The sequence below is a fragment of the Tursiops truncatus genome, chromosome 6, assembly GCF_011762595.2.
Source record: "Tursiops truncatus isolate mTurTru1 chromosome 6, mTurTru1.mat.Y, whole genome shotgun sequence".
In the NCBI taxonomy this organism is placed as follows: Eukaryota; Metazoa; Chordata; class Mammalia; order Artiodactyla; family Delphinidae; genus Tursiops; species Tursiops truncatus.
Window position 1 is genome coordinate 64,432,286 of NC_047039.1, and position 23,875 is coordinate 64,456,160.

Here is a 23,875-nt window from a genome sequence, read left to right on the forward strand (position 1 = left end):
GTCATGGCTGACCTAGCATGATGAGTTCACCACCCAGAGGCAGACAGACAGTCAGGCACCTACCTACACACTCACTCACCCCTTGATGACACTCAAGAAGGCTCAGCAAAGAAAATTCAAAACAGTGAATAATATAAAGTCTTTTTTTATTAGATGCCATCGTATAGGGACAACTGTTTCAGCTTCTTAATTAACTCTAGCTTAACTGAATGTTGAAATTAACTCTTGTTCCTTCAGATGTAAGTTCATTGTCTGGACACATTCCCAGATCATTCTCAGATGACCACAGATGCCTGAGGTTTGTTGGGGGATAATATACATATAAATAAGTGGTGACTACCCCTAGCTAACCACATCAAATTTTCTTAGCATCATCCCTATCAGAAAACCAGAGTAAGCCTCATTTTAGGGTACTTCTAAGCTCACCAAGGACCATAAGAATTACAGTAAAAGATAGAGCTGTGGGCTTCCCTGGTGGCACAGTGGTTGAGAGTCTGCCTGCCGATGCAGGGGACACGGGTTCGTGCCCCAGTCCGGGAAGATCCCCCATGCCGCGGAGTGGCTGGGCCCGTGAGCCATGGCCGCTGAACCTGCGTGTCCGGAGCCTGTGCTCCACAACGGGAGAGGCCACAACAGTGAGAGGCCCGCATACCGCAAAAAAAAAAAAAAAAGATAGAGCTGTGATGTGATAGTGTCTCATTAGGGGTCTTTCACATGTGATCATTTCCCTAACATTTCAACTGTGGGATTTGTGAGGAAACTTGGGGAAGTCTGCATCAGATCCTTACCCAAAAGTCTCTGAGGTCCATACACTTTCCCTGGATCTTTCTTTGTTTCATTGTAGGGATATTATACAGAGCTTGGAACCACTGAGACTCAGGTTCAAATTCTGCCTCTGTCATTTACTGACTGTGAGGCAGGGGGGCCAATCCCTTGCCCATGGAACTGCAGTAGCTTCTCCTGTCAACAGGAATCACAGCCCAGATTATTTTATGGATCAGGTGAGCCCGCACACAAAACACACCAGCATAGGACCTGCAGCACAGCAGGTGTTCAGTCACTGTGAATTCTCTTTCTTCCTGTTTCAGTATGTATTACCGTATAACAAACCATCCTGAGGAAGTGGCCCTAAGGACTATGCATGCCCATTTGCCGTGAGAGCTTTTGCTAACTTACTTGAATAACAGCCAGGTGTTTGCTATGGTTCAGCCATCAGGGTTGGGCTCACCTGGAGTCACTAATGCACTCCTGCATCCCCTCAGGAGGCTCAGTTGGTTTCAGATATCCAATATGGCTTCACTCCCATATCAGGCACCTCTGCTAGGATGGCTAGAACAGCTAGGACCTGGACAGGGTCCTCTCTTTCCACGAGGTCACTCCAGCACAGTGGTTAGCAGGGCCAGCTTCACAGGGTGCAACATGTGTAGTCACACAGGGCCCCATACCTAGAAGGGTGCCTGCTTGGTTTAATGCTCTGTTACCACTGCCACTGCCTTGAAATTCTTAATACTTTTGTTTTAGCGGTATGCGGGCCTCTCACTGTTGTGGCCTCTCCTGCTTCGGAGCACAGGCTCCAGATGCGCAGGCTCAGCGGCCATGGCTCACGGGCCCAGGCGCTCAGCGGCATGTGGGACCCTCCTGGACCGGGGCACGAACCCGCGACCCCCGCATCGGCAGGCGGACTCCCAACCGCTGCGCCACCAGGGAAGCCCGCTTAATACTTTTTAAATAAGAGACCCTGCATTTTCATTTTTACACTGGGTCCTGCAAATTATGTAGCCAGTACTTGTAGCCACATCTCTTTCCCCAAAGGCTCCAGGCTCCAAGAGGGTGAATGAAGAAGCTGGAAAGCTTCTTAAGACTTAGGCCAGGACTCACACAGTATCACTTCACTGCATTCCACGGGCCAGAGCAACTCACAAGGCCATGCTGACTCAAGGGGAGGAGGAGTAAAGTCTCTGCGGCCATCCACCTCACGGCCGTTTCCTTCCTCCAGCATTCCCATAAACAGTCAGGTCCTGACAGAGCTCGTTTGGTGCTAAGAGGCAGAAACCCACCTAAGCTTCCTCATAAAAAGAGGGATTGACAGTAGAGAGTCAGAAATCTCCCAGAAAGAAGGGTAGCCACACTTTAGGAAAGTGGAAATGAGAGTTAGAAACTCAGAGCCTGAGGCTATGCCTTACCTCTCAGGGATCATGTTGGTTTCCTTGGTGAGTCAGCCGGGATCTGGGGGCCGGGGTGGGTGGGTGGGGAGCAGGAACTTGGTCACTCAGAAGAGACAACTGCCCCTTCCAGGGGCTGTAGGCTGGATGGGCTCTCAACAAGGGGCTGTGGATAAGGTCATATAACCTGATGGAATGCTTGTCTTTATTTATCAACTATTTATGAAGGGCCAATAATTATGAGCAAGACCATGTCTGGGCCTATGGGGATATAATTTGGCCCTAGAGGACCAGCGCCCCTTCTTCTCAGTCACATAAAGGCATTTTTGGCTACCTCTTTTTTTTTTTTTTTTGCGGTATGCGGGGCTCTCACTGTTGTGGCCTCTCCCGTTGCGGAGCACAGGCTCCGGACGCGCAGGCTCAGCGGCCATGGCTCACAGGCCCAGCCGCTCCGCGGCATGCGGGATCCTCCCGGACCGGGGCGCGAACCCATGTCCCCTGCATCGGCAGGCGCACTCCCAACCACTGCGCCACCAGGGAAGCCCCTGGCTACCTCTTATTGAAGCAAAGGGAGGGGTGGGTGTGGGGATCAGCTTTCTTTTTATTGTTCCTTGGGCCCAGAGAGTCAGTTCTGGTTCTTGCTGGATGGCAACACCCACCTACAATGGAGGTTTAGGAGAATGCATTCTCTTACTAAACTGTCAGTTAGCCTCACAGAACGGCTGAGTGATGAAGAACCAGAAATTGTGACTTCATCTGAGTCGACTCTATCCCACTCCAGGGAAGATGGCCAACTTAGGCTCTCAGAAGGAGGGATTCCTACACTGAGAGCCCCATCTCTCTCACACAGCTCTCCTCAGTGTGATCCCCACCCCACCTCTCCCATTTCAGCCCCTTACAGTTCCTTCCTTCACACCCTCATCCAGTGTACTCATCCCTTTCTCAGGAAACCCCACCTACTTCCCCCCATACATACTGCCCTTCCTTGTTCCTCTCTTGGTGCTTTCTTGTAAACTCCAACATTTACAGTCTCCGCTGGTGCTGGGGTTCTCCTATGCCCAGTTTCGTTGGCTCTGAAAGACAAGGTTCCATCTAGCAAGTGAAAGAGACATTGGTGAGGGATCAGATCCCAGTGCAGTTTCCCGCCAGTGACAGCTGTGGGAGAGTATTTTCATTCATTACCTAAAACACAAGCAACTTCAGCCAAGTGAACTTTCATATTTCCCAGTGACGACACAATCTAGTTTTATTTGAAGAAATGATATTTTTCTTTATTAATCTGACTTTGACTAGCTCTTTGTTAGCAGTAAACTTGGCATTATTTTCTGGTGTCTAGTCTACATGATAAGAATCACCACAAGAACTATGAACAGGTCTGTCTTAATTACCCAGGACGGCTAGTGTCTACTTGGATAAGAACTTCCGGATCGTCAGTCTCTCCACTGATAAAAAAGGATAGCTCCTGGCCTCAAGGAACTTCCAATCAAGTGGAGCGGACAGTCTTACACTCAGATAAAACCAAAGAGTGAGGGGCCGATGAGAGATGGGCGGGAAAGGGAGGAGTTTCAAGAAGCAAGGGTGAGACGGGGATTAGCTTGCAGCTAGGTTCCAAGTGGGAGCTCAGGTGTAAAGGAGGGCGGGGACCCTTTCAAACTGCAGCCATAGCTGTGTGCACATAGATGACCCCACTGGAGTGGAGGTGTTCTCTCCGGGCAGGGGGCTGGGTCTTGTTTCCTCATCTGCAGGAAAGCCTGCCCGGCTTGCCCTCGCCACTGTGTGGGCTTGCCGTGAGATTCAGGGTTCAGGCAGGTGAAAACCAAGCCTGGGCACAGGCGGAGGTTCCTCTCAGGAGACTTTACTAGACACGCCCCCCGCCCCCCCCCCGCGCCCCACTTCCTCTCACTCTTCACTCCAGATACACATTTAGCTGCACCTTCTGGGTTCCTCCAGTTGGAGGGAACCCAGGAAGGAGATTTTAGCACTGTGCCTATTTCCCATGATATTACTTTACTTGCTTTCCACTTCGACTCCGTTATCAGGCAGCTTCACAATTCCTGAGACGAATGGTCCCCGAGCCTCCCCGAAGCCCTCCTTGACGCTGTGCAGCATCTCCCTTTCCCAACTTCCGGCCACTCACCGCCAGACTGAAGCACCTTTCCGCTCCTGACTACTACAACAACAACAACAACAACAAACCACCCCCCCACGACTCAACGCGCGCGCATGCGCATTAACCACGCATTAGCCACCCTCCCCCCCACCCCGGGGGGATGTGGGCGTGGCGGGTTGCTTGATTTCTCTAAGCCGCTTTTAAATTGGGACGTTTGCTGGGGCGTCCGGTGCTCAGTTCTCGGTGGGTTAGGACCATTGAGTTTCCTAATGAATTTCTGGGCTCCACGCAATCCTTTTTAGAAACTTTTTGCTTGATATGCGTCTGGAGACATTCGCGCCCCGGCTGCAAAGCTGGAGCCTATGGAGTGGATGGAGCAGGCAGACAGAGCCTGGGCTTCTCAACGAGCAACGTCAGCTTAGTTATTCCAGATCTGTCCTGGCTGCCAAGTCCTCTTTTTCTTACTATAAGGGAAACTTGCCGCTCAGTAGCTTTCTTTCAAGTGGAAGTCGGTGTGCTTTGATACCCTCCGGGAACATTTACAGGCGGGGGACACAGGTGGGCTGTTGGAATCCGTGTATTTACCTTCCAGGGGAATGCACTGGAGACACGCTGCGCTAGAGGAGAAGGGAAGCCAGGTCAGATTGGCTTTCCAGGCGCCCCTGTGTGCCCTCTCCGTTCCACCGATTCCCTTTCTTCTTCTACCCTGAAGGCCCTTGCTTTTGGCCTTGGCCAGACCATGGAAATTGACACTGCAAGTTGAATAGACCGGGCATTTATTTTCTGATAAATCAGGCCTCTGTCCTGCCTGCACCTTTGGCCTGCTTTTGATAAATGTTGCCGGCAGTGAATACGACGTGTGGGGTTCTGGCTAAACTTTCTGGAGGTGTCAATTGTAAATAGTGTTTCCTTACATTTGGGGCAGCACTTTCGAGTTTCCAAAACATGCTCCATGCAGTAATTGTCTCATTGGATTTCCTCAGCAGGTTGGGAGAAGATGGGGCAACTCATCCCTATTCTGCAGTGAAAAAACCTGAAGCTCAGAGAGGTAGAGTGACTTGGGCACAGTTGCAGGACTAGAAAGTACAATAGAAGAATAAGAAACCAGGACTTCTGATCCTTGGTCTAGAAACTTTTGGCAGTCACATAGTCTTTTTTGTTTGTTTGTTTTTTTAATCTTACTAATTACCCTGATAATCCTGTTGGATAACAGAACAATTTGTTCATCCATGTCATGTTCTCTTGTTGCATAAAGGAAATGATAAGGGACAAGAGAGCTGATTTCTCAGCTGTAACCTTTAGAGCTCTGCCACCTTGCTAATCACTCGCTTATCCTGGATACCAGTGATTTGCCATCTTCCAAACGTGTGGGGAAAATAGTAAAGGTGAAAGCCATTTAGCTGCCAAGCTTATGTCACAAAGATCATCGTCAGACCAGGAACTGGGTTGGACTCAGTAGCATCATTCCAGAGAGAGCACTGCTCCCCCAAGATGTGCTGCAGCATCAAGGCCTTAAGGATAAGGAACGTGGACAGCTCTCCAAACAGTTTTCAACCAAGGCTGTGCTACATTTCCTTCAGTAATCCCATGGCAGAAAACGTAGTGACCATCAGAGCTTTGGCTTTTTAATCAGGCTCTGTGATTCTTATTAAGGATAAGGTCTAGGGTGATTCAAGGGAAAACAGCAGAAAAGGGGGAAAAATCCTCTTAATTCTTGCCCATGCATTCATAATAGGTAAAGTCGAGAGGGAATAGAAGGCCATTCCTCCGGGGCTAGTTGACCTTAATTGTCTGTCCTCTGTTAGGTGCTTTTAGCCGAGAGATACAGAAGAGGCACAGTCTGACAGAAGTCATCACTGATGGCCACCTTCATTCAGTACTTTGGTCATTTACAAACATTCATTGAGTGCCCACTATGGCCCAGGCCCTAAGGATACCATGATGAGAGACACAATTTTGATGCTTGACTTTTTCCACTCAAACCTACCATAACTTATTCTATTTCCCTGTTGCTCTCACTTTTCTCCCAGTGCCCTTCCCAGCTGAGTTCTGATGCCTGATCATTTGTGTCATTTTTGGCAAGACACTCCAGAGGATGTATTACTGGTACAGCAAAACCTTCCACTCCCATCTGTCCCAGTCCCCACTCTTTCAGGATAAGCCCTAAGTCCTCCTTCATGTACTGTATATCCCTTTCGTCTCCCCTTCTAGGGAAGATGCTTCCAGGTCAATGGTTGTGTACATGATATGAAATAAACTGTAATCCTGATCTCCATATAAGTTCCTTCTTCTGAATGCATTTACTTTAAAGCAATGTTCTGCAAGGAGCCCCCGTGGTTTGTTACGCTTCTTTTTCCCTTTCTTCCTGGTTCCCTGGGGAACCACTGGCCCCTCTATCGCTAGCCCTGTGGTTTGAGTTGATATTCATCCTGCTTCTCCTTAGAGGGGAGAACTTTGTTTAGCCTGAGCCATCCCAATCAGAGTGAACCCAAAGAATCTGCCTGGGAATTCTGGAACACAGACTCTCTTTTCTTTGTGGAGCTTGGTGGTATGAAGTTGTGAGGCTAAGGATTGCCTCTGTCATGACGGATGAGCCTGGAATTTCCAGGGACCACTGTTGAAAGCCTGCGGACGGAGCCGAACAAGAGAAAGCAGAGAAGAAAAATGGGCCCACGACATGGTGGGTAGGCCCTGAATGCAGCTGGGTTGGAACCAATTCTACCTCTGGGTTAATCTGTTACGTGAACCAATTAACTCCACTACCCCCTTGGAAAACACTAATTTGAGTTTGGTTTTCTGTTCCTTACCAAAAATTGCCGGCTAAGAACTCCCCTTAGGCTAAGGCTTCCCAAATGGTGTGCCGTGGTGCACCTGTGAGCTTGCTTCTAGATATACCTGAGCTTGATGGCCCTAGCCTTTGGGAGGGACTCAGGGCAGCCAGAGTGCCAGGGCTGGTCATCTCTAGCAGCAAGTAGCTTTGCCCATTTATCCCAGTGAGACAACAAATGCAAAATTTTAATGTGCCCCATTATGGTGATTTTAAAATGTGTTCAAAAATTCTTTAACACTCCTCCATTCCAAAGGTAGAGCTTACTTCTCCTCTCCTTGAATGTGGACTGAATTTAGTGACTTGCTTCTGAAAAATAGAATATGGCAGAAAAGAGAGAGTATGAGACTAGGTCATAAAAAGACACTGCCACTTTTGCCTTGCTTCTCTTGAACTGCTCATCAAAGGGGAATTCAGTGAGCACTCATGCAGTAGGGGCTGAGGTCCATAAGCAGAAGAACTGAGGCCTCCCACCAATGACCAGCACCAACTTTCCAATGTTATGAATGAGCCACCTTGGAATAGAATCCTCCAGCTTCAGTCAAGCCTTCAGATGAGGACAGCTTTGGCCAATATCTTGATTGCAACCTCATGCAAGACCTTGTCAGACTGCCCAGCTAAACTAATCCTAATCCACAGGAACTGGTGAGATACTGTTTATTGTTGTGTTAAGCTAATGCGTTTGAGGGCTATTTGGTATGCCTCGATAGATAACATTTATACCCAGAATGTGAAAAAGGTTGGGAAACACTGTGGACATACCCAGCATTCTGGAATAGATAGAACCTTTAGTTTTAGTTTTGTTTTTTTTTTTTTAAATGATACTTAGTCAATAGCAGCTTTACAACATTTGAGATAACAAGCATTTAAAAATACATTCAAAGCAAAACAAAAGCTCCCTGTGTTTGAAAACATACTTGCAAACCACAATTACCAGTGAGAGCTCTAAAAGTTTTTTGTTTTACAACTAATCTATTGTCATGGAAAGGACTTCTTACTGAATAGAATTATGGAGTTTAAGACAATGTGTGGCAAGACAAACCCAAACAGGTCTATGCAGTATATTCATCTTTCACTTTCATGAGATTCTTAAGAGCTGGTGACAGTTGCACCCTTGACCTTGCTAAAGGAAAAGAGGCAAGAAGCTAATCAGATTTCTCCCATAAACTTTCATTGAAGAGTTTTCCAAAGTAAAATCAAGAGGCCTACCACGGCATAGAGGTTTCTCCAGTCTTCAGGATTCAAAAGGCCTCATGTGCTTTACTCTTAGCAATGTTTGAAATGCTTCTTTCTTAACCCCGTATTTAGGATACATAATCAGAGGACCAATGCCCAAATTCTTTGTTTATGCCGTTACTTATGTAAGTGCAGCAATGCCTCCACTTCATTTATAACTGTTACATAAAGAACAACTAAACTATCTGGAATTGAGAAAAGAGCCAGGGTTAGCCTAGAAAGAGTATGAGCTAAACCAGTGTTGACCAGTCCACACTTGCCAACTCCACCAGCTTCACTTCTAGGTGAGCCCATGGGCTCTCAGTCAGAGTTCTTTCTTACTCTAGACAGTATTCTTCCTACATTGGTTATCTATAGTCTGAGCCCACAGATCAGAGGCATCACGTTATAAAAGTTGGAAGCTTCTAGAATTGTACCATCCAATACAGTAGCCACTAGCCACATGTGGCTATTGAACACCTGAAATGTGGCTGGACTTGAGATTAAGTGTAAAGTGTACAATCTCTAAATATAAAACACATACATACAGAGTTTGAAGACCCAGTATGAAAAAAAGAATGTAAAATACCTCATTAATAATTTTTCATATTAATTACGTGTTGAATTGATAATATTTTGTATATATTGGGTTCAATGAAATGTATTATTAAAATTACTGTCACCTGTTTCTTTTCCCGATTTTCTTTAATGTGTCTACTAGAAAATTTAAAGTGACATATGTGGCTTGTATTATATTTCTACTGCACAGTGCTGGTCTAGAAGCAGGCCTATTCACACTCATTCATTCATTTAATTATTCAGCTTATGCTTATTAAATGTCTTCTGTGTGTTGAGTTCTGGGCTAGGGGATAGAAATGCAACAGTGGACACAGCCCTTGCACTTGTGAAGCAAGTGGTACCCACTGCGGTATAAGAGAGACTGAAATCAAAAGTGACAACACGTATCTAAAAGCGGGGGACATTTAATCCAGAATATTTTAGGTCATAGGATTATTAGGGCTTTTAGAGTTCAAAGCCAGGCCTACATTACTTACCACCTAAGGCTTATTGTTTGAAGGCAAAATATAATAGGTGTTGATAATAATGGCCACCCTGGAGTCACTCAGGAAAGGTTACCTTCCACAGGGCCTGTTCTAGTCTGCTGTGTATTATGGCTACAGCCATACAGATGCTCTTCCTCACTAACCTAAGAGGCTTTGGAGGGCAGTGACAATGTGGTTTGACCTTGGTCTCACCCAGTGTCTCCCACACAGAAGATACTTAACAACACATGGAATTAAAATATGTCATGCGTACTCATTTAAGAAAACAAACATATCATATACTTTAGAAAGAGTTCTGCCCCAAATGCCTAAAAAACAAAAAGTTTGCCCCTTAAACTAGTAAGCTTTAGTAATTTAAAAACAAAACAGTCCTCTTTCAGAATATAAATTCATGCATACCTGATGGTGTAAGCAAAACGTTCTTGGATATCCAAATTAAATTCTCTCTCATGACCACCAAGATTAAATATTATATACGAGGGGTGACCCTGGATAGCACTGTTTGACCAAGGCCATGATCATGCATCTTTCTTCTTCTCTGAAATGCTTTACAAAAGTCATGAGTTGTCGAAATAAAAAACACGAGTTGCAAAGGGAAACATTTTGCTTGCAATTCTTATTACATTTTTAGTACCAGTCAAGGTAATCAGTCATATTAAAAAATATATAATTTAATTCTCAAATAATAACTTTGTTCCTCTTTCTCCTAAAGTACACTGTCCAAAGAATCCTGAATATATTCTTTAGTTGATGTACACATGCACAATGTTCAGAAATGAAAGGAGAAATATTACCCTTTTATAAAAATAAACTTGGTCCCAGAGAGGATGAGAAAAAGAGCAAGCAGGAGCGAGCATAAGAAAAAACGGAAAGCTTTGGAGGAGAATTGTTTCAATTTAAGTAACTGCAGCATCTGCAACTTTGGGCAGGTCACTCAGAGTACCATTATCTCCTAACTCAGTGCTTCGAGTGTGCTCCTCTATAAATGCATGTTAAATTAACCACCTAACAGAACAATAAAGCAAAAATAACTATACAACAATTAGTCCACCGTTACCAAAAGGGTAACAAGTTCACAAATAATTAATTGATCCCCACATTTCCAGCCTTCAGGATCTTCGGATTTCTAGTAAGGCCTCCCCTCACAGTTTTATTGGAAATGTTTTGTACTCCAGCAAGGTCATCTTCCTTTCCCATAAAGAGGGGAGGAGAGAAGTTCACTCTGAATAGTTGGTGGACAACTTGTCCATTTTCCCTTGGGCAATTTGGGTTTATCTAAATTCAGGTTAAATTCAAATACAGGCGGCAGGAAGTCATCAGTTCCTGAACACTCAGCAGGAGATGCTGTTTATGCTTTGTTTTGCACAATTATGTGAAAAAAACATGGCTTAATAAATATACAGGCACCCCTGATTAACCATCCTCCACCACCTCCATCCCCCAAATGCCCCAGATCTGCTCAGACCCCATTTGGGTGTAATTCCCATGGTCACTTGGATCCCAAAGCTTCCAGAGTGCTGTCTGGCCAGGGAGCATGTGGCATGTCCTGTGCGGCAAATGTCCTGTTTTAAGTTCCAGCGGGTCCTTCTCCAGGGTCACAGGGCCTCCAGTCTTCATGCGTGAAGATAGCTTTTCTTAGCTGCCCTGTGACAACTGGGTTTCACATTTCCTGAAACTAGATCTGTGGAAGGAGTCTCTGAAATTAAGGAGGGAGAGAGGACAGAAGTAAGAAACATCAGTTAGCCTTTTAAAGAGGAAAATCACTCACTAGAAAAGTACATCAATCATGGAGAACTCAGTAAAGTAAGTAAGTATGGGAAAGTGCGGCCATGCCTTCGCGCTGTGCCGGAAGAAATACAGGCAGTAATTCGGCCCTGGGAAGATGGCTGGCAGAAGGCCGCATGGAGGGGCCCCGGAGAGGTCAAGAAGGCACAAGGGCAGCGGGATGCAAGCAGAGCAGATCACGCTTGGGTGGCTTCTCTGATTCCAGGGCCCGCTCCCACACCCAGAGGCTCTGCAGTTCTGATTGCTGGGCCTCAAGCGCTATCCTTTATCCTCTGGGAAGAGGCCTCCCCTGCCCTCTTCTTACCTCTTATGACTGTCAACTCTGAATATCGGCTTGTAGAGTTCTGGAATTTTCCGCTCTATCATTGGCCTGAGGTTCTCTCTCAGCTTGTTGTAGTTCTTTTTGAGTTCCATCTGGTACTCCCTCTGGTCTGCCGTGATGAGACGCTTGTTTTTCTCTACGGCTTCACCGCATCTGAGATGCAAATATCAGGGTGGGGAGAAAATGAGGTTGCATTTCATACAAGTTTTAAGTGCTTACAAATTATATATATATATATATATATATATATATATATATATATATTTTGGCAGTACGCGGGCCTCTCACTATTGTGGCCTCTCCCGTTGCGGAGCACAGGCTCCGGACGCACAAGCTCAGCGGCCATGGCTCACGGGCCCAGCCGCTCCGCGGCTTGTGGGATCTTCCCAGACCGAGGCACGAACCCATGCCCCCTGCATCGGCAGGTGGACTCTCAACCACTGCGCCACCAGGGAAGCCCAGAATGGATTGATTTAATTCACCCTGGACGCCAAAACCACGCCCTTAACTGGATTTTCACTTATCTTTTAAGTTTGACATTAATTGAAGCAAACTGTAGGATACCAAAGGTTACATATCAAGGTTTCAGGGAAGAGGTAGGAAGGGGAGGTATATAGCCTTTGAATCCTGAGAAATCTACATCACCCCTTATTATTTTTCTATTGCCTCTTAAACTAACAGTTATGAGCTACCACAATGTGTAAAATGAAATCAGTTTCTTCAAGGAGACTTCAAGGACCAGTTTTGTAACACTGGCAGACAAGAGACCTGCAGGAGTGAACTGCTAATTTGGGGATGGCTACTCCGCAAACTTTGGAAGAAGCAACTATACTCTCTGTGATCTTTGTTATCAGAAGACATAATAGCTATAAATATATATAGTGTTTTGTTTGTTTTTTTTTTAGTATAGTTTTTAGCTCTTGTTCATTGGTGGATTTGGTTTTTTGGTTTGGTTGCTCTTTCTTTCTTTTTTTTTATTACTTAAAAAATTTTTAAATTTTTATATAGTGTTTTAAAAAGACAAATATATTAATAGGTGGAGCGAATTTTTTTAACTTTATATTTTAACAAATTTTATACCTTATAAAGTTGTTTCATAGATATTTTCTGTATTTCTTCCTTCCATTTAGATTATATTCTCTAGATTTTCTTATTAAAGTTAAAATAACTTCCACTATGTTAATTTAAATCCATAAACTAAAGAGAGCCATGCATTATGTTTCCCTCCTAGAGAAGAGCCACATCTCTTGGGAAATGTATACAGGATCATGTAACTACATTGCAAATCATTTTTTAAAAATGGTTCTATCTGTAACATTTTCATTAGGTCCACAAACAGCTGAACTGTGCAACTTTCACTCAGTGACACCACCATTCCAGACAGCCCCCTCCTTTGCTGCTCCCTTTGTTGATAAGTTCACTGAACACAAGCATTTTCTTACAGTCGATGTGCTGGGATTTTTCAGCAGAGTCCTACAGAAACCAGACTGATGGGGACTAGAAAGGGTGGGAAGTTGTGCTTCCAGAACATGGTTCCCGGTTTTGCTGGGGGTAACTTTCATAGTCCTCTATCTAAGGTGTCTTTTCTACAGAGAGGGTGGTCATGCAGCCCTCACCCTCTGCATCTCTTGCCCTCCCTTCTCTGTGATGCTCCTTCAGCACAGCTCACATATCAGTCCCTCAATATGGCCAAAAAATTGCTAGTTGCTTCATCAACAACCATTCCCTCTCTTGCTTAGTAGCAGAACTCCAGGTGGTATACCCACCTGGAAAATTACATTCCCTAGCCTCCCTTATAAATAGGGATGGCTGAAGAGCTATAAGATGAAGTCACTAGGAAAGCTCTTTAAAGGGGTGTAGCCTTTTGCTCTTTCCTCATTTCTATTCCTGATACCTGCCTAGGATGTAGTTGTGATGGCCAGAGCCTTAGCAGCCATTCTGTGACTATGAGGATGGATATACTATAACTAGGATAGCAGAGCAAAAGAATGGAAAGAGCCAGGGTCTCCAGCTAAGGTCCAGTGACCACCACACAGCTCTGGGATGCCTATCTCTGATCTTGTTTCATATGAGAGAAAAATAATTTTCTATCTTATTTAAGCCACTCTTAATTCCATTCTGTTACTGGCAACTGAATGTACTTCCTAGAGAGAACAGGCTCTGGGGCTGGAGTGCTCACCTCTGAATCCTGCTTTGCTACTTATTGGCTTTGTGACATTGGGCAAGTTACTTAAGCTTTCCATGCCTTAGTTTCTTCACCTGTGACATGATGGTGAAAGTAGCCTACCTCATAAATTTTTGTAAAGATTAAATGAATTAAATATATAAAATGCTTAGAATAGTACTGTTACATAGCTAAAACCTAGAACACTTATTGTTATTATTATTATTGTTACTATTCCTGATAGACCCAGTCTGAGTGCAGAAACTATTTGTTCTACATAAGAATGATGATGGGATATCAGAGATTTTATATTCCAGTCCCTTTTTTTTCATAGTTGATGAAACTAAGATGCAAAGAGATGAAGTGCCCTGTCCAGAGTCATACACCTTTGGGAACAGGAAAGGTGGATGTAAATCCAGGATCCTGTTGCTCCCAGGCTGATGTCTCATCAGCCCCACTGTGTGTTATGTTACAAACCTTACAGAGGCACACAAGTCATGGGCAGACAATGTCTATATTTAAATCAGATTAAGTCTCTTCCCTATGTAAATCAATCTGGTTTCTATTTGCCCCATAATGTTATATTCATCAATCACTTCATATGTGCCAAGTCCTATTCTAAGCTCTCTGAATTGACTCTTTTGATACTAACTTTAAGAGGTAGTTACTATTTTATCCCCATTTTACAGTTGGGGAAACTAAGGTTGGGTAACTAGCCCACACAGCTAGTTAAGGCAGAGTAGATATTATTTATTTATTTACTTATTGTTTTATCTTTGGCTGCGTTGGGTCTTCATTGCTGCAACGGGCTTTCTCTAGTTGCAGCGAGCGGGGGCTACTCTTTGTTGCGATGCGCGGGCTTCTCATTGTGGTGGCTTCCCTTGTTGCAGAGCACAGGCTCTAGGCGCACGGGTTTTAGTAGTTGTGGCACGCGGGCTCAGTAGTTGTGGCACATGGGCTCAGTTGCTCTGTGGCATGTGGGATCTTCCCAGACCAGGGATCAAACCCATGTCCCCTGCAGTGGCAGGCTGACTCCTAACTACTGTGCCACCAGGGAAGCCCCAGAGTGAATATATGAAGCCAGGCAACTAGGCCCGAGAGCCCACACTCATAACGCCAACACCACAAATGCTGCCTAGGAAAGACCCTGACCCTTTCAGCTAGAATCCAAGGCATACGGCCTTGGTCTCAAGTTGGAACTATTCTCTCCCGAGACCAAATTTGTAGTATTCGGCGTTTCTCATCTTCTTCCTGGTAACACTTTAGCAAGTCTCCAGCTAAGGTCCAGTGAAAAAATACAGCTGTTGGAGGGAGAGGAGAGATACCGGAGAAACTGAGGGATTGGCTCCCCACCCCCTCCCGTGACTGGAGTGATATATGTGGTCCAGGCCCTTGAAGTTGAGGAAGGATTATTTGGGGGCAGGGCACCAAAGGAACATCTGGCCTTTCCACAGGAAGGGCTGCAGTGGATGTGAGGGTCCCCTGGTCAGAGCCACCTCGGCTGGCACCTCCAGCACTGTCCCCTGCATTTCTTCCCTCCCAGCCCGACCTCTACCAAACCCCAGATCCCAAGGGCAGCCGGTCTCAGCGGAAGGCTAGTCTAATTCCTGGTTCTGCCACTTATTTGCTGTGTGACCTTGGGCTAATCGTGGTCTCCTTCAACCACACTTCCTTCATCTATAAAGTGGGTTTATGAGGATGAAATGGTGTGGGGCGTGTGAGGACCTGACCAAGCGGCTGCGGGAGGAGTGCTGTGCAGGCGGCGTGGCCTGCCTCTCCTGGAGCGAAGCGGGGGAGACAGCCCACCAGGAGCACTGTCCTGGGTGCCCCGCTGCTGCCTGTGGGGAGGCGCCTGAGGCCGAAGGAGCAGGGCACCATGGGGGCAGGGAGCGCACCCCAGGGCAGACAGGAGCAGCCGTGGCTGGATCCTCCGGCTGTCGCCCTGAGCCCCCTCTACTTCCCTTGGCTGGGCGGCCCCAGAGGGGCCAGTGGGGCTCCCTGCCTCGGGGAAGTCACAGTGGCCCTGCTTCCTCCTCCTAAGGGGGCAAGATTGGGACTACGGGCTTGGGAAGGTGTCCAGTCTCGAGTCTGACACCTGGAAGCAGGTTCTGAGGACCTGCTGAACACCCCAGAACCCAGCGGGGGGTGGGGTCCGCCTAGATCAGACTCTAGGCTAGTCTCTAGGACCTGACTCACATTATACTGTCTTCTGCCTCCTTGGGCCCTGGGCTTCTGTCCTGAGGAGTTACAGAGGCCTGTGGTTCCGACGATTGCACACTATTCTCGATTTCACAGTCAGCCCAGACACCCTCCCACGCGGTGCCCTGGCCCTGAAGTGAGAGCACCGTCAAGCCCTGAGGATCGAGACCTTGTTCAAGAGAACCAGGGATGGAGATGCGCTAAGAGAAGAGGACAGGATAGCCCTGTAACTGAAATGGAATTTTTCCTCTTGGGAATGGTTGCAGAAGGCCTGGGAGGGGGAAGCCACGTGCACGTGTGTGTGTGTGTGTGTGTGTGTGTGTGTGTGTGTGTGTATGTGTGTGTGTGTGTGCTGCTCCACTCGGCTCTCAGTTTTCCACCCAGCCTCCTAGGCCCACTAAGACAGGTCCCTGTGACCTGGAAAAGGGACAGAAGTCCTTCATATGTCCCTGCTATGGACCTGCTCTCGAGCAACCTCTCATAATGTTTCAGGCTTTGTTTTGTCAGCTAATGTTTCAGGTTTTGTTTTCCCACCAAATACTCAGATCTCTTTTCACCTACCGCTTCTGTTTCCACTCACACTACACACAGTTGGTTCTCCTTTGGCCTTTCCTTCCTCTTCACAGACCTTAACTCCCGTTAAGACTCTTTGACCATTTATGCGGTGGAACTCTACTGATGTATCTGAAACTATGTCCCTTAAAGGCAACCTGGACCTGGTGCCATTGAGTCCTGCTCTCTTTTCTTTAAATATAAAAATTGAATTTAAAAATCACTTAGTCTTTATAAGAATGAGAAAGTTCACATGTTATGGAATGAAGGTTTGTGTCCCTCCCAAAATTCACATGTGACTTCCATGTGATGGGATTTGGAGGTGGGGCCTTTAGGAAGAATGAAGGTTTAAATTAGGCCATGAGAGTGGGACCCACATGATGGGATTAGTGCCCTTGTAGAAAGAGACCAGAGAGCTATCTTCTTCATCTCTCTACCAGGTGAAGATACAGTGAGAAGGTGGCCATTTACAAGCCAGCAAGAGGGTTCTCCCCAGGAACTGAATCTGCGGGCACTTTAAGCTTGGACTTCCCAGCCTCCAGCACTGCGAGAAATAAATGTCTGTTATTCAGCTACTCAGTCTGTGGTATTTTGCTATAGTGGCCCAAGCTGACTAAGACAGAAATATAAGAGGAAAATTTAAGACCACAGACCGGCACAGATTACAGTGTTTAAAATGGTCTGGGTGCTCTGGGGAGCAGAGGAGGGAAACAGTATGTTGTACCTCTCCATCTTGGCTTCTGAAACCCTGAGATGTTTCAGAAGGGGATCCAGGCCCCAACTTGGCAACCATCTGAAGAGCCGCAGGACTGGCTGGATCAGGTGTCAGCTGCAGCGGGTCAGCCTGCCAGGTTCTTTATGGCTTCATCCAGGCCCACTACAGCTGAGTCAGACAGGCCACTGCCCAGTGGCAGGACCCAGCTACAGTGTACCCAGCAAGTGTACATTTCCATTATTAGCAATCAGCCTTGGAAGGCTCACTTATGTGCACCTTGGAAACCTGGGCTTATCTACCTACAGCCCAAGTCTGCTGAGAAGCTGGAGCTCACTCAAGGCAACACTGGAAACGGTTTCACACCCAAACATTTTCCACTCCTGCATCATCTCTGCTGATAGCAGGTTCCAGGGAGAAAACACAGGGGTGCAAACAACTTGACCAAACAATTCCTCTATTCATTACAAAGCCGTGACTTGCTGACTGGACTTGAGAAGCAATTAAGCAATGGAGGAAAGGAAGGTTTCCTCACCTACTGCTTGTACGGAGGGTATAAGTTACAGATCATCACATTTACCCTTGTAAATAATACAGTTTGATTAGTTTTAGTAGATTAATACAGTTATGCAACCTTCACCACAATCTCACCCACTACTTTTTTTTTTTTTTTTTTTTTTTGTGGTGTGCGGGCCTCTCACTGTTGTGGCCTCTCCCATTGTGGAGCACAGGCTCCGGATGCGCAGGCTCAGCGGCTATGGCTCACGGGCCCAGCCGCTCCGCGGCATGTGGGATCTTCCCGGACCAGGGCACGAACCCGTGTCCCCTGCATTGGCAGGTGGACTCTCAACCACTGCGCCACCAGGGAAGCCCTCACCCACTACTTTTGATGCATGTGAAATAAAGTGGAATGAAAGTCACTGTACTTCGACTTTGACAATGAAGTAGTGAGCAGAAGTACTGTTTTGCCTGTAGCCTTGTCTCATTTGTACTGGAACTTCATCTTTGCACACAGGTAGCAGGGTGCCTGGCACAAAGTATGGGCTCAATAAATGTTTGCTGAATGAACTGGCATCTATAGTTGTTCAAAGGTGTTAATAGTAATGGCACATTTCCTCCTGTGAAGGGAGGAAAGGGGAGGAAAAAGGGTGAGTGACAGTAGGCAGGACCTGACGCGTGAAGCTCTCGGGGAGGGGGCAGGGAGGAGAAAATGTGAGATGGCAGCAATCAAGCAACCTCTACAGCTTTGCAGCCTCTGCTCAAAGATCGGTCCCATCTGGCAGCTTCAGCAGCACCTGGGAGCTTGTTAGAAATGCAGAGTCTCAGGCCTACCCCAGAACTACTGAATCAGAATCCGCATTTTGACAAGATCCCCAGGTCATTTGTTTTGCACAGTGAAGTTTGAGAAGCGCTGACAGATATTCTTGGGGCATTCCTAGAACAGGGCGGCAGCCCACCCAGCAGGGGGAAGGTCCGCAGCCATCGGCAGGCGGACTCTCAACCACTGCGCTACCAGGGAAGCCCTCGACAGGGATTTTATAAGGACATTTTAACTAAAAAATCACTTCTCTTAGCAAGCTTCCTTTTACATCTATATTCTATTCAGAGCCCCACTTGTCAATAGTGCTGTCTTCCCAGGCTCCCCTCCCTGTGCTGGCATGCCCACAGAATGCACTGCTCTTGCCAACTCAGAGGAGCCCAGACGTATCAAGGACAGCCCTGCCTCTGTGTCTTGTGCTACTGTTGGTCCCTTTACCAGTAATGCCTCTGCCTTCCCACTGCCCGCTTCTTACCACCTACATACCCAAGACGAGGTTTAAGTGATGTTTTCCCACAAAGCTTTCCCTAGCCACTGCAGACTGCAACTGACCATTCTTTTCTGAACTCTTAGCCCTATATTTTGTGTACTCTCCACAGTTCTTAGAACATGCTGCGTTGCTTTGTTATTTAGCCAGGTAAAAGTCCTATTGTCAGGAGCAGAGGAACACCCAGCTCCTGTATTCCTACAACAAATATCATACCTGGGTCCTAGTGTGTGCTCATTAAACACTTCACAGGTCCTTATAGAGGTCCAGAGAGGCCCGGGCCACTGCCACCTTCATGGGCTTTTCACAATAACTTCATTTTATATGAAGATACGTGGAAAGTAAATTGATCTTTAAAAATTCCCCCAATACTTTTCTAGCCTTTCATTTTATGAAAATGCACTCTTTACTGAAGAATATCTAGATTTTGTGTAATGTCAAAATTGTTATGAAATACAGGAAACAATTCAAATACAAAACATTAATAAATATAATTTCTGTCTGTGCATGTGTATGCATGTGCATATGTATAGTGTGCACGCACACACACACACACACACACACACACACACACACACACACCCCTATTACTAAGCAGCTGAGATTCACCGCAGGACAAAGAATGTCTCCCTTATACGTAGCAAATTTACATATGTCTCACCAAAGCCTGTGAAGGAGGAGAACCTCACCTGACACTAGCATTCTGGTGACTTTTCACTGAATTTAGCAAACTTTAACTTTTAGCCTCCTTTATCCCCAACTGCCAAGTGAAGATATTCCTATACTTTATATGCTGCTCTAAGACCCTGGGTGAAAAGAAATACTAGTACATGTACTTCTGATGTCCTTCTCTCTTATGCGTGAGGCGCCATCCACATCCTTCATGATCATTCCTTTTAGGGCCACAGGAGTCCCAGTATACCTGTGTGCATTGCAGCAACTTGCAAGACCTTGTCCCAAGATTCACTTCCTATCCAGCCTGAACAGGCTGCTCTTGGAGCCAGCTCTACTGCAGAATTCAGGAGCAGAGAGGACGCTTGTCTGCCAGTGGGAATTGCCATAGAGATGATTGATACCTTTGTAAAATTCTAGTTTTAGAATCTCGCCTCTATCTCTCAATTTGAGGCAGTCTTTTACATTTATAAAAATAAGTTATTGTATGATATGGGAAACTACAAAGACTGCCAATGCCAAGAACCTCTCAGGCTCTAATTCATCAGTGGAACAGCAGCACGTTGAAGGAAGTATTCGCTACTTGGATTCAGAAGACCTGGTTTGAACTCAACTCTGCTACTAACTTGCTGTGTGACCTTAAGTAAAATCATTTCCCATCTCTGAACCTCCATTTCCTCTTTTGTAAAATGAAGATTTATTTTACAATGTGAGATGATAAATATGAACGCACCATACAGTTTGTGAGCTACTAGTGCAAGTAGTGTTGCTCTCTGCAGGCTTCTCAAACTTGAACACGCATCCGAATCCCCTGGAGGACTTGTTAAAATACGGGTTGCTGGGTCCCACCTCTGGAGAGTCTTATTCAGTAGGTCTGACTGGTATCTGAGAATTTTCCTCTCTAGCAAATTTCTCAAGCGATGCTGAAGCTGCTCGCCTGGGGACCACAATTTGAAAACCACTGCTCTACTGAAATCCCAGCCATTTCCCCTCTTACCGCATTATGAATTCTTTAAAGCATAATCTCAACTTGTTGTGATGTCGATAGAGTTTTGGGTCAGCTGGAATTTCAGCCAAAAATACTTGGGCTACTTCCAGTGGTCCCTGATGGGAAAAGTGAAAAACATTACTGATGTTGGAAAGAAAGTGAAATTACTTGGGAGGAAATGTTGGGAGTGAGGTCATAGTTTGAACATTTAATTTTGTTAGTTTGACCAAAACAAAAAATCAAGGAAGGTCTTGAACTTCTCAGGAAAATGCTGATCCCTTAGGAGGAGTTTGCAGTTTTAGGAGAATATTCAAAAGTATACATGTATTTCCTTAATCAAATACTACTAATTACAGATTTTCCTTCATATAGAAAGGTAATATACTACATCAAAGGGTATGTGATTAGAGTTGCTTTTCTGAAAATAGAGATTCTCTTGATCCAGCCATTCATATTCATTTGTCTAGTTGCCCTAGTGGCAAGCACCCTTTTGCGTAATTGCTGGCTTGAGTCAGAGATATGCATAGTACATGTGTAATCTATGGTTGTGGGCTTATAAAGTCTCCCATTTTCATTAAAAGATTGGGACTTACAAAAGCAAAAGCCTCCTAATATTTTCTGATCATAGAAATGTAACAAATACTATTTCTGTCCCCTTGATATTATGTGGACAGAGGATTTTTGCTGGGGAGTCCAGTTGTGCCGAATGAGGAAAGGGTCACGGCACTCATTGAGTTTTTGCGTGTGGAGGTTCTGATCTAGTTCTGAAATTAAGGAAGCACATCTGGACAGAGAGAACTAAGCTAGTATGCCCTCCATCTGAGGCCGGATTAGTTCCATGCTGAGATCGGAGTTAGAATTCTAATGGATCTGAGAAGATTCAGTCTGTTTTGAAGTGGCCCAAGAAGCCGGTTCCAGGTCACTCCTGCTTAGCAACACTCCTGGCATACTGGTTTCATCCGGTGACTGACCCAGGTGAAATGTCCTAGACCCTTTCCCTTCTCTCCTACAGGCCTTCTCAGATTTATCTCAAGCCTTGCAACAACTCTGCCTAAATTGGGCATGACTAAGCACTCCATCTGGATCATATTGCCAGGATTGGTCCCAACTTCTCCAAAAAATGCTACTCCTTAGACACGGTCCACTCATCTCTAGGATTTCTCGTCTACCTTGGGTTGTTACATGAAGCAGAAGGGACCTCCTCAAGTGTTCAGTCTAAGCTTAGGAACATCATTTGTATGTTGATCAGACTCCTCATTGACCTCAAGAAAGGGTGCAGGCATATAGTAACACGAATCAAAATAACAAGAACCAGAGGAGTTGCCACCAGCTGGTTTCGCTTACCTGATTGACAGTAGCTCCGACGGAGCCTTGCAGCACCATCTGAAGCATCTTGGCATCAGGAGGCTCCTGGTTAACGGCAACTGCTAACTGCAGGGTCTTCTTCTTCATATCTTCGATGGCAACTTCAATTGGTGTCAAAACAAACTGAACGTAAGACATAAATGTAGGAAAGTCATTGTCAGGTCTTATAAGCCACGGACAAACCTGAAGCTATGACAAAGAGGACACTGGGTTTGAAGCAGCAGCTAAGAAGGCTTTCAGAAAAATTTAGAATAATCAGGACAGGTTAAGAGGAAGGAAGAGCCTAACATTTCTTGAGGACTTATTATGTTCCAGGAATTTTACATACATTTATGATTTACTTCTTTAAACAACTTCCTATTCTCTCCACCTTGCAGTCAAAGAGGGATTTGTAAGGTTAAGTAAGTGACACAGGTCATAAGTGGGGAGGTCAGATTTTGACCACAATAATGTCCACATTCAAAATCCATGTTTTTTTCTACACTGTTAGGTTTCCTTTCCTATTGTGGAAGAAGTTACTTGACTTATAATTGGGAAAGCTGTTAGAAGCACAGCAGTCAAGATTTTCTTCTCCACCATAACACACGATTTTGGCATCATGTGTGCCTTTTCTAACTCACCCTGAAGGTGAATTCTCAGTAAAGAGAATTCTCTTAAGGGTCAATCTGCTAGTTGCTAAGTTCTGTTGGCTTGGAGTATGACCTTTTCTGAATTTTACTGATGGATTCATGTCCCCTCCAAATTCAAGTATTTAATTCCTAAACCCCAGTACCTCGGAATGTGACTTTATTTGAGACAGGGTCTTTATAGAGGTAACCAAGTTCAAAGGGGGTCATTAGGATGGGCCCTCATCCAATATGACCTATATGTCTCTACAAGAAGAGGAAATCTGGACATAGGGACATGCACAGAGGGAAGATGACATGAAGAAACACAGGGAGAAGGCAGCCATCTACAAGCCAAGGAAAGAGGCCCAGAATAGATCCTTCCCTCACGTCTTTCAGAAGGAACCAACCCTGCCAACACCTTGATTTTTGACTTCTGGCCTCTGGAACTATAAAACAAGAAATTTCTGTTGTTGAAGCCACCCAGTCTGTGGTACTTGGTTACAACAGCTCTAAAAAACTAACACACTGAGGTTCTTAGGGAACTACAAATGGCCCAGAAAAATTGTGAGGACTCTTACTGGGACCGTGAGTTTATTTCTGTGCTGTGCTGACATGTCCTAGTGCTCAAGAGTCTACAACAGTAAGAAATACAGCAGATGCCTTCTAAGCAAACCTTCTCTCAGCTGAGTCATCAGTTCTGGCTTCCTTTGCCCTCTGTAAAAACCACTCTCTGATGTGGCTGCTGAACACCTGAGCTGGTGGGTGGCTCTCCAGTAACCTCAGCCCCCGTGCTCCTGCCAGGGAGGTGTGTATTCACCACAACTCATCAGTGTTTGTTTACCAACTTGCTTATGCCTGTTACACTTGTTATTTTAATGAGCTAATCTAATTCAATAATGCATAAACTGGTGAACTATGGCTGTGGAAAGAAGAAGAGTTGTTTCTATGAAAACCAAGCTAATGCTTGGGCAAGATGTTATGAAAGCAAGTTGCTATAAAAGATTCCTGTTGGGGCTTCCCTGGTGGCGCAGTGGTTGAGAGTCCGCCTGCCGATGCAGGGGACACGGGTTCGTGCTGCGGTCTGGGAAGATCCCACATGCCGCGGAGCGGCTGGGCCCGTGAGCCATGGCCACTGAGCCTGCGCGTCCGGAGCCTGTGCTCCGCGACGGGAGGGGCCACAACACTGAGAGGCCCGCGTACCGTGATAAAAAAAAAAAAAAAAAAAAATTCCTGTCTTATTAGGTGTGCACAAGACAATGGTAAAAGGCTAGGGGAAAAAAAAAATCATAAAAATCCAGAAGCATTCTGCTCTTATATTGTTTAAC

General features: G+C 45.7%; 1 protein-coding gene across 2 annotated transcripts in view; it reads right to left on the reverse strand.

Annotated features, from left to right (window-relative positions):
- Positions 1–9,975: 9,975 nt before the first annotated feature.
- DOCK8 (dedicator of cytokinesis 8) overlaps positions 9,976–23,875 on the reverse strand; it is a 220,828-nt gene continuing 206,928 nt past the window's right edge. For both annotated transcript variants that reach the window (XM_019934742.3, XM_019934743.3), the window contains 4 exons: positions 21,922–22,065; positions 20,587–20,693; positions 11,468–11,638; positions 9,976–11,074 (listed from right to left, as the gene is read on the reverse strand). In XM_019934742.3, the coding sequence (XP_019790301.1) occupies positions 11,014–11,074; positions 11,468–11,638; positions 20,587–20,693; positions 21,922–22,065 (483 nt within the window). In that variant the 3' untranslated portion in view covers positions 9,976–11,013. The remainder of the gene's footprint in view (positions 11,075–11,467; positions 11,639–20,586; positions 20,694–21,921; positions 22,066–23,875) is intronic.